The sequence below is a fragment of the Papaver somniferum genome, chromosome 5 (genome assembly GCF_003573695.1).
Source record: "Papaver somniferum cultivar HN1 chromosome 5, ASM357369v1, whole genome shotgun sequence".
In the NCBI taxonomy this organism is placed as follows: domain Eukaryota; kingdom Viridiplantae; phylum Streptophyta; class Magnoliopsida; order Ranunculales; family Papaveraceae; genus Papaver; species Papaver somniferum.
In genome coordinates, this window is record NC_039362.1 from 62,201,265 (window position 1) to 62,212,711 (window position 11,447).

Consider the following 11,447-nt stretch of genomic DNA (forward strand, 5'->3'; position numbering starts at 1 on the left):
CACGAACGTACATATTGTTCTCTTGACCAACTGTTCAAGAATCTCTTTGCGAAATAAACGCACAATGTTTTTCTCTTATTCTCCCATGCAAATGAGAAGAAAATGAAAAATATGTGTCTCTGCGAAATTCGAACCCGTGACCTATCGCTTACTCGCTCCAGCTCAAACCATCTGTGCGAATTTCTGTTTGTGATAGAAATTGCAGCATCTGCCTCTATCTATTCTTTGTCCTTCCTTAACTTCTTTCACATTTCCTTCTTCTCCTGAACATGAAAATATTCCACTAAAACTTCCATTTTCTCCTTAAATTTCACCACAACAACTAATTTTTTCTCTCACTCTTTTCATTTCTTTGAATTGTTGATGATGTTTATTCCCTGAAAGTGTGATTTCTTCCATAAAATTTCCATTTTTGAACCTCAATTTTGTAGATCTAGAAAAATATGAACAGTAGCTAATCTTCATGAAAATTTCTTGAATCAACAAGTTACAGGAAGGATAAATCCTTTACTCGCTCCTTGTTTCTAGCGCCATTATGTAGTTGCAGGAAATCCCACAACACACCCCTTGTATTATCATGACTATAATTTCTAGATCTAAACTTATTTGATATGAAAATAAATATAAAAATAATGAAAATAGAAAATAAGACACAAGATTTACGTGGTTCGATCCATATGATCTACATCCACGGGGTTAGGGATCTTCACTATGATTGTTTGTAATTACATATGAATTACAATTGAGACTCCATTAATGAGTATGTGGAGCTCTTGGTTGAAGAAGGAAGAAGAAGAAGATAATAATAATACAAATTCTGTTTTCTCTCTCTCTAATTGTGTGTCTCTCTCTCATCCTAAAATATGTATCCTTTTCTGATTATTCCCCCTTCTCTCTCTTGTCTTTCTCTTTATATAGGATATTACATAGTGGATGACAGCTCATGTGTAGTGGAGTACAGCTCATATTCCCCCATTTTCGGATCCCGTGCTACGTTCTCCCAGTCTCTCATTAAAATTTCGCAGGCTCTGCTACATTCTCGCAAACTCTCTCTATAATTTCGCAAACTCTTACTGTTGTGCGATATTTGGATCCTACATCTTGCCTCTTTTTCCTTGAATATTGCTTGAAGAGCGATCTTTAAGAAAAAATCCACTTTGTTGTAGTTGTTGGAGGAACGAGCGAAAGAATATTGGTCTTGAAAAGTACATACTTGCCTCTATTCTTTTATGAAGTTCCGGAGCGTTGCGAAGTAAATAAGAAGTATCAACCCTTGAAGTATGCGAAGTATGAAGTATCCTTGAAGAAGTATAAGAAGTACTCAATCCTCGAAATATAAGAAGTATTTGTCCTTGAATGAGAATAATAAGTATTTGTCCCTGTTTCTAGCGCCAAAAATGTAGTTGCAGGAAATCCCACAACACACCCCTTGTATTATCATGACTATAATTTCTAGATGTAAACTTATTTGATATGAAAATAAAGATAAAAATAATGAAAATAGAAAATAAGACACAAGATTTACGTGGTTCGATCAATATGATCTACATCCACGGGGTTAGGGATCTTCACTATGATTGTTTGTAATTACATATGAATTACAATTGAGACTCCATTAATGAGTATGTGGAGCTCTTGGTTGAAGAAGGAAGAAGAAGAAGATAATAATAATACAAATTATGTTTTCTATCTCTCTAATTGTGTCTCTCTCTCTCATCCTAAAATGTGTATCCTTTTCTGATTATTCCCCCTTCTCTCTCTTGTCTTTCTCTTTATATAGGATATTACATAGTGGATGACAGCTCATGTGTAGTGGAGTACAACTCATATTCCCCCATTTTCGGATCCCGTGCTACGTTCTCTCAGGCTCTCATTACAATTTCGCAGGCTCTGCTACATTCTCGCAAACTCTCTCTATAATTTCGCAAACTCTTACTGTTGTGCGATATTTGGATCCTACAAACACGTATTTTCAGAAATATGTGAGCGAGTTAAACTCAGCTCTAAATATCAAATATGTATAATTGAAGTCTATATAGTTATACGACTTTTGTCTCAAATAGGAGATAAAGTAGATAGACTTTTGAGTGATAGATGAGTTCAAGTCTCCACATTCCTTTTGTTGATGAAGTTCCACAAGCTCCCCTTAGTAGTTTTTCGTCTTCAATCGATGAACGCCATGAAGTCTATGCTCAAGTACACTTTGTATCCTAATCCGAGACTTAGCTATAAGTAGACTAGAAATCAAGACTTATAGTTTTGGCAACTAAACTTGACAACAAGCTTGAGATAGCAACGCTTGCGAGTTCGACCGAGCAGTGCTCTAATAGTAGACATATCATATGCTTACATGAATTCATAAGAAGAACTTTATCTAAACTGAAAAAAGTGTTTGCTTGAATTCCAAACAATCTTAGCTTGAATTCACATCTTCCTAGAGTCTTGAAAATGTATTAATAGAGAGACTTTTGGTACAAGATTTCAAATCCGTGGCATTTTTATGTCCTAGTTGTTAAGCTAGAGTTTTCCTCTATGACCTAAGTTCTTCATAATTGTATCTAGGTTACAACTTTGAAGACTTCACTTACGACTTCATGAAGCCCGGTAAAACTATATTTTACCTGATAGTTTGTGTATCCGGATCTTGTTCTTATTGATCTTTGAGGTTTTAGTAATCTCTGTCAAACTTGAGAGTTTGCCATTTTTGCACCCACTATGGAGCTGGCAAGTTAGCCTGTCTAAGTGGCAAATTTTCCACTTAGCTAGGCCAGGTCAAGTTTCTACCGCTCGGTCAAGACTACACCATCGGTGTTTTGTACTCCGTCAACGACTTTTATAGAACCATCCGGTCTAGTCTACACCGCTACGTAGAATCTGATCCAACGTCCATAAATCTCCCCCCTATAAATACCAAATTACTCTTCCATTTTAACTCATACCTTCTTCCTATTTTCTTAGATTTTTCAATGGCTCAAAACATGTCTATGGCTCTATTCATAGAAGAGCAACATGCGGGCGAAAATCAAAGAGTTGAACTTCGAGCTAGTGTGCAAAATGAAATAAGAAGAGAAAATAGTTGGAGAGTTGCACAACAACACAAATTTAGCACGTTAGAAGATGAATGCATCTGCAGGAATTATGTTCTCTTCACTAATCATCCAATCGTTGATGGTACATTACGGCTTATTCCGTTTTGGGAACGCGTTTTACTGAAATTTGAAGAAGAAACAACGAACCTCAACAATCGTGATTCGATTGTGTTGAGTGATCGGTCCTTCATAATTTCTAAGAATGTTAACAAGTATATTGGTATGATGAGGGAAGAGGCTCGAAACACGAGAAGTGGTGAAACCCTGCTGGAGATTGATCAAAGATGTCATGCAAAGTGTCTCCGTGACAACGTAAAGCAATTCCGATATGCAAGTTGTTATGAAATCTTAAAAGTGTTTCCCAAATTTAATCTAATGTATCAATTTTAAGTTCTCAATTTTGACTTAAATATAAAACTTTAAATGAATTAACGATTAACATTTATCTATCAAACTAACATTTATCTATTAAACTAACGATTACCAAATATATATTCCCCTAAGCCTGTTTGATCTTGTGAAAACTCATTATTTGGACTCTAAGATGGTGGTTGAATAGAATCAGGTGATTCATAACCTTGATATGGTACCGAAGATGGTTGAATTGGAGGTGCTTGAAATCGATGAAATGCTGAATTTGGGGTATACATTACGGATTGCCTAAATGCATCCATATTTACGTGACCACCACCAGGAGTAAGTACATGACCTTGGGGAATGAAACCAATAGGAGACTGGAAATCCATCTCCATCACGTTTGCTGCTGGTGTTGTTCTTGCTGTTGTTGGTAGCTGAGTCTCTTCCACCATAGTTGGAGTGTCATGACGACTTCTACAACCTCCACGACTTCCACTTCCACGACTTCTTGCACTTCTATCACCGGGCATTTGAGAACTTGACCCTAACGGAATCTCAGGCAATTCATAACTCATATTTTCCCTCTGTATCTGCATCTGCCTCAAGTGAAAATTCTGGAATTGATTGATAAAAAGTAAAAAATTGTTCAACTGGTTCTGATACTCTTCTGGTGATGCCACCACACCATAGTATGGATAGCTCTGCTGCAGACCTTCACTAGTAAGTGGAACTGTAACAACATCTCCACTTGGTGATAAAGTCTGGACTTCCCAAGATATTGGAGGCATATTTGACGTCCCCATTTGACTGCTAGGATACGTATATGCTTCGCCCGTCGGTGGTGGAGGTTGGGATGGAAGATCTGTAAGTGGAAAATTGCCAATTATTGGAAGTCAACACTACCTAAGTTTTGTGGATGAACAACAATATTTAACTTGCATACCTTTTGAAACCAGATGAAGTAATCATAATCATCTTCTGGAATTTGGATCAAATTTTCAGCTTCTTCCCAAGGTTGTCCATTATTTATCAACTTTATCCAATCATCATGTGACATTATTGAAGTTGGAAACGGGTTGATTGCTTTTACCCTTCTTCCTTGTAGCTAAAACATATGTCTTTCTCCGTAGTACCAAATACTCTGAACACTAATTGGACTGTAAAACACAAGTCGCCTAAGGCTTAACTGTTGCATGGCTTGTGCTGTTGGTTCATGGAACTCGTCAATTTCTGTATACGACATTAGCATAATGTTGATACTAGTTCTGCACAGTTGTTGCATCCTCTGAACAACAACGATATTTTGACCATCATTAATCTGACCAATCCAATTATCGGCTTTGTACTTGTATACGATTGGAAAAATTAATCATGTATCGTGAAGATCAGGTTCGCCGACCTTAAAGTAAGTATATCACCAATACTGAAAAATAACATTGACGAAAATTGATGTGTTAGTATATTCACCACTAAATTGACAACACGATAATAAATCTAATAAATAAAAAGGGATTGTGGTTCTTACCTCCAATACGACCCAAAATCCATTAAAGCTATCTGTCTTCTTACATGAGCAATCACCGAGACTTATGTATAACTCAACTAAAATTGCATAACCCCAATCATAATTTGGCGCTTTAGTTAAATCTTCTAAAGAGTCCAGAAAACCAATTAATGTCACTGAGCTACCATTGGAGAAAAAAACTTGACCTAACATCCATAATACAAAAATACGTTCAAGCTCGGGATAATCTTCAGCTCTGTATATCGCCTTGGCATGGTAACGGCTCAAAAAAGCCTTCAACCCAGACACTCTTAATTCAAAATGAGTGTAACTGTCTGGATTATGGCTTTCCTTCAGTATCATTTGAGTACAAGGGAAGTAATTGTTTCCATCTTCCTTATGATTTCCACTTTAATTGGTTAAATTGTACTGTTTCACCCTTACTTTTTATTCCAGTCAACATATACAAATCTAACGGTGTGAACCCTAAAAACAACATGGTCATAAAATTAAAGTTCGTATGTGGAACTAAAATTTGTATCAAACTAAAAAATTGAATCTCTAAAAATTAAAATTTGTTTCTGAACTAAAAATTAAACTATTGAATGGAAAAATAGAACTTACCACACTCGAAATCCTTGAAAAGAAACGTATTTGCAGTGTTCCACCAACGTTCACAAATAACTCTCACAACTTGAGTCATGTGTTTTTTGCCTTTCATGAAATATAAACGCTGTCAAGGATATCTTCTCAAGGATTCTTGAAGCGCTTCGGGGAGTAACCCAAACACTTCGGTTAGCTCAGACCGCTCACCTCTTATTTTAGGTAACATAACTCGCTCGGGATGGTTGCATAAATGCGCAGATAATACACCAGGTCCAACTAGTTGCCTAATATTAGCGAACTCTTGTTGTTTATCCTGAACCCATACGATATTACTATCTGCAACAAATTTTCCTTTTTCTTTCCTTTTTCTTTTCTTTTGTCTATTTGTTTTGGAACTACTCGTTTTTAAGTAAAAAATCGCTCTGGTATGCTTTCTAGAGAATGAAAGAAACTTTTTTTTGTGAATGAAAACTGAAGGGAATTGTGGTATTTATAGGCGGTAGAGCACCGACCAAAGACGACCGAGTTTGAATCGCTAACGGTGTAAACTAGGCCGGGCGATCGAAATGAGACCGCTAGCGGTGTAGTCTCGACCGCTACTCAATCGCTTATCTTTTTCCCATAGTGGCGCGGCAAGTTTGCCAGACCAGCTGGCATGGCAAATGGATGGGTTAGCCATCCCCATAGGAACCGACCTCAGAATTATGCAAAGTACAACTAGCTTATCTAATTTGGGACGGATGAAAGTTTTTTTTACCCTAATGTTAGTGTATATTCCAGGTCCCAGTAACAACAAAGAAAAACTCTTTTAGAAGGCGTGGGTCTCACACGAAAAAATAAAATAGAAACCACCTCTGAATGCCACGTGAGCTTAGATCATAACTTCCGACGGTGGTTAAAGATAAAGACATCAACTTGTTGGGGCAGCAAAAGGCTAGAACCAAGTGAGCTTAAAACAAGTATTTCTCTCGCCTTTTTCTTTTTGCCTTCTCCTGGTGTGCTGTGCTCTTCTAAATCCCCGAAATTTGAGACCCAAAGCTAGGGTTTTGGTCGAAATTCTTCATTCTCTGTAAGTGATCTTTCAACTGGTGCTTGTACATGTTTCTGGTAGTTAGGGTTTTATATTTCAATTTTTTTTCTTTAGAGTTATAATTAGGGTTCAGTATTTCTTCTTTGTTCTATTTGTAATATTGAAATTCATGTATCCTGTTTGGGTTGGTTATACGGTTGTTTTTTGTTCTAATGGGTTTTTTTTTTGGGGGTTTAGGTGTGGGTAGTCTTTGCTTTGCTGGAGAAATTTGATTTTCTGTGGTAATTTACTGGTCTGAGTCCTTAGTTGTTTTGATTTTTTTTTTATGGTTTTGTTAGTTGAGAGGATTAAGAATATAAGCAGTTTATATTTCAGACCTTGGGGTGTTTGGTTCTTATTTTAGGCTGATGTAACCAGACCTTGTTCAGCAGTTTTTAGGATAGTTATCTTTGGGACAGCAGAAGGGATTTCGTTGAGTGGATGATGCGAAATGTGACACCGGAGGCACTTTTCATTGGAGAGTTGTTGTACATTGAATATTGCAGTTGTGAAGTATTGCATATCATCATTAAATTTCACATTGTTTATCAGTAGGAATTTCGCTTGTCTAAATTGAGATACCTGAATATTATTAGTCTCTATCATTAAAATCTGAATTTTCACTAGTCTGATATTCGTGAGTTTTGGTAGCATGCGAATAGTGAGATCAGTTGTATGCTTAAGACACATATATCTCTTTCAATTTTTCTTGATGAAATCTTTTGTTTGTAGGTATCAAGTTGCCAGTCATGTCTTCGGGGTACCTTCCAGCAACAATGGATTCCATTGATAAGGCTCTAGAAGCGAAAGATCCATCTGAGTCAATCCCTCTTTATTACCGTATACTTGAGAATCCATCATGTTCGTCAGAAGCACTGCGTGTTAAGGAACAGGCCATTTCGAATCTTTGTGACCTTCTCAGACTAGAGAAGAGGGCTGAGGATCTCCAAAGCCTTCTCACCCTATTGATACCTTTCTTTGCCTTAATCCCAAAAGCTAAAACTGCAAAGATTGTGCGAGGGATCATCGATACAGTGGCTAAGATTCCTGGAACTACTGATCTTCAGATATCTCTTTGCAAAGAGATGGTGGAGTGGACCCGTATTGAAAAGCGTACATTTCTGAGGCAGCGCGTTGAGGCTAGGCTTGCAGCACTTTTGATGGAAAGCAAGGAATACTCTGAAGTTTTGAGCCTTCTTTCTGGGTTAATCAAGGAGGTCAGGAGATTAGACGACAAACTTCTTCTCGTCGACATAGATTTACTCGAAAGTAAGCTCCATTTCTCGTTACGAAACCTACCCAAGGCTAAAGCTGCACTCACAGCCGCAAGAACAGCTGCAAATGCTATCTATGTTCCTCCAGCACAGCAAGGGACCATAGACTTGCAAAGTGGGATTCTCCATGCAGAAGAAAAGGATTACAAGACTGGTTACAGTTATTTCTTTGAAGCATTCGAAGCCTTCAAAGCTCTTGAGGATGATCTTGCTATCTTCTGTCTTAAGTACATGTTGTTGTGCAAGATCATGGTCAGCCAGGCTGATGATGTTTCAGGAATAATTTCTTCAAAAGCAGGCCTGCAGTATGGAGGACCTGAATTGGATGCCATAAAAGCTGTTGCCGATGCTCATTCAAAGCGATCCTTGAAGAGTTTTGAGGCTGTCCTTCGAGATTATAAGGCTCAGTTAGAAGAAGACCCGATTGTTCACAGGCATCTGTCTTCCTTGTATGACACACTCTTGGAGCAGAATCTCTGCAAATTGATTGAGCCTTTCTCGAATGTTGAGATTGCACACATAGCTGATCTTATTGAATTGCCTGTTAGTCATGTGGAGAAGAAGCTGTCCCAGATGATACTGGATAAGAAGTTTGCAGGGACTTTGGATCAAGGAGCAGGGTGCCTCATCATCTTTGATGATGCCAAGCAAGATGCAATATTCCCTGCAACTTTGGATACAATCTCTAACATCGGCAAGGTCGTAGATAGTCTCTACACTAGGTCTGCTAAGATTATGGCATAAAGGTAGGTTTGGCTAGTTGCTGCTTTTCTTTGTGCAGTTCTTTTGAGTCTCTTCTCATGTTTCATAGAGAGATGAATATAGTAGATAGAGAAGAGATGGGTTAACACATACTTTTGCCTGGTCATGCTTTTGTTGCTGTTTGCTGGCAAGGTGTTAGTTCTGAATCTTTCATATTTTATATTCTGCACTTGAAGTTTGAGTATGATAATTGTTATTTGATGTCACTATTATCATGACTTGAAAAAAAGTAGCATGTCCTTGGGATTTACCGGCTTTTTTGGGTGAGTATCTCTCGCTAATTGTCTCATTCTCTCCTGTTCTTTCCTTTATGAATTTGTGGGGGTGTATTAGATTTAGCTCAAAGTTCTTCATTGAATTAAGATGTCCTACATATAGATCACTTCTTTCGTGGGACTGAATTTTGGAAATCTATTGCAAAGGCGGCCAAGGAATGTATTAAAACTATCCCATGATGATCATGAAGAAAACTGCATTCACAACTTTCGTTCACTATCCAAGTTCTTGAAAAGTCCCACTACTTTCTGAAACAAGTCCTAAACTAAAAGTTTCAGTGTCAATTGCTCGGTTGTTTCGGCAATAACGACCTAACTATCCCATTTATTCTCTCTATCTTTTTGTTCTCGCCTCTTCTTCTTCAATTGCTCGGTTGTCTCCGCAATAAAGACCCAACTATCCCATTTATTCTCTCTATCTTTTTTGCTTCATCTTCTACTAACACTAGATCCACATTTACCTAGTGCAGATGGTGAAATTCGGATAAAGGGTAAAAGTGTCATTTCAAGATCATAGGCAAAATTCCACTCTCACGAGAGATTAAGCCCTTGGCCCTCAAGGCATTCTTAGCCACGACTTCTAGTATAGGTCCCCGCGAGACACTGCTGGTCGTGATGCCGTGACTCCTAGTGCACATCCTCGACGAGATATTGTTGGTCATGTAGGTTCTGTAGAGCGTAAAACGTCCTCAGTAGACTTATGAACCAGAACAACCACAATTCCAGCATGTCTTCGCGAGACGCAGCTGATTGTGATGCCATGATTCCTAGTATACATCCTCGACGAGATGTTGCTGGTCATGTAGGCTATGTAGATGCGTAAATACGTTCCCAGCGGACTTATGACAGAACGGAGATATGCATATCTCCTGTAAGCACGACTCACCCTATTTGAGATCGATGACTGATTCCTAGTACATCATCGCGAGATACACTGGTCATGTCTACTATAGGCTCTGACTCGACTTACTGAGGCTTCCGAATAACTCCTAGGACATCCCCGTGAGATACGCTGGTTATTCTTCCTCCAGGCCCTTTCGACAGACTCCTGGAACATCCCTTCGAGATACACTGGTCTTGTTGGCCCATCATATGGACACACAGTTGATTCCTAGCACATCTATGTAAGATACACTAGTCAAAGACAAGTGAGCCAAAGTCTCGTAGAGACATTAATCGGGCGTACAAAAGCCCTTTCTCTCTCTTCAAGACAAGTCCCAGCTGACCACAAAGAAATTCCAACCCGTCAATAAAATCTCAGAGAGATTCAAATCTCCCTACAAAATCTCGGAGAGATTCAAATATGCAAAATCTCGGAGAGACTCAAATCTCTTTGCAAATCTCAGATAAGGCCGCATATTCCCCATGGTAGGCACGAGCCCCACGTAGGAATAAAGTCTCCTCTCCACACGAATTCTGAGGCATCTCATGCCTTTTCACGTGACTCATCCTAGTCATTCTTACAAATCGGAGAATATCTCTCTATCTCGGCCAACTCGGCTAAAGAGAATATTTCTCTCTCTCAACATGTCATCACGAAGGTTGACTCAGCTTCACACAAATGGGGGATAACAATTAGGGTTTTGGTCTGGCGGTCTACCACACGTGTGGAAAATACACGGCTTATTTCTCACCGCATAAGAGAGTAAAGGCGGTGGAATAATGAGATAAACTCAACCTATTTATCCCTATTCCTGAAGAGACGGGAGAATTGTTCCGAACGGCACGGAAAGCAATCCTTATCTTCACCGACCTGAGATTAGAGAATTTAGCTATAAATAGGTCATCCATTTCTCCAAGCTACGATAACTTTCTCATAACCACTCAGAGCAATTCTTCTTCAAACCCTAGAATTCTCTGATCTCTCTCTTCATCTTCTTCCCTCCCTAAGACCAACCCTAAATCTCTTCCCTGTGACTGAAGCAGCCTTTAAACGGCCACTGTGCATGGTTTAGGCGAAGACTGTTCGTGCTCAACCTCCCGAAACTCACTTTCAGAAACCCTAGAATCCCACTTCTAGTCTCTCTCATATTTTAAGTAACTACATTTTGGCGACCATAGCGGGAGGTTGGCCACTCAGTTGCAAGGTTAGGATATAAACATGGTCACTATCAAGATGGGAAGGTTTACCAATTTTAATGGAAAATGATCTATGGAAACTAGATCTGATCCATACAAGGAAAAGCGAGGCCCTCGTCCCCGATTTCTTGATCAACCCCATAATCTAGAGGAAGACGAGATCCAGGAAGCACCTCCCCAACTGCAAGATGGTACAACGTCCACAACCTATACTCTCTCCAGAAGAAGAAGTTGCTTCAACACTCTCTCCGGGACCCGCTTCGACGTTCGCTCCAGAAGCTTCTTCAACGCTCTCTCCAGAAGCCGCTTCGAAGTTCGCTTCACAAGATGCTTCAACGCTCTCTCTAGAAGAAGAAGCCGCTTCAACACTCTCTCCAGAAGAAGAAGCTGCTTCAACACTCTCTCCGGGACCCGCTTCGACGTTCGCTCCAG

General features: G+C 39.1%; 1 protein-coding gene across 2 annotated transcripts; it reads left to right on the forward strand.

The window, feature by feature from the left end:
• The first annotated feature begins 6,487 nt into the window (after window positions 1–6,487).
• LOC113281708 (26S proteasome non-ATPase regulatory subunit 11 homolog) lies at window positions 6,488–8,921 on the forward strand. Of its 2 annotated transcripts, XM_026530514.1 has the most exons (3): window positions 6,495–6,625; window positions 6,824–6,867; window positions 7,358–8,921. In XM_026530514.1, exon 3 carries the CDS (start codon window positions 7,375–7,377, stop codon window positions 8,641–8,643), a length of 1,269 nt encoding a protein of 422 aa, XP_026386299.1. In that variant the 5' UTR covers window positions 6,495–6,625; window positions 6,824–6,867; window positions 7,358–7,374; the 3' UTR covers window positions 8,644–8,921. The 2 variants fall into 2 exon arrangements, with proteins under 2 accessions (XP_026386298.1, XP_026386299.1); XM_026530513.1 differs by lacking the exon at window positions 6,824–6,867 and having other exon boundaries at window positions 6,488–6,625.
• Window positions 8,922–11,447: the final 2,526 nt, after the last annotated feature.

Excerpts from the sequence above, each read along its gene's own strand:
- LOC113281708 (XM_026530513.1), top strand. The coding sequence starts at position 7,375 with ATGTCTTCGGGGTACCTTCCAGCAACAATGGATTCCATTGATAAGGCT.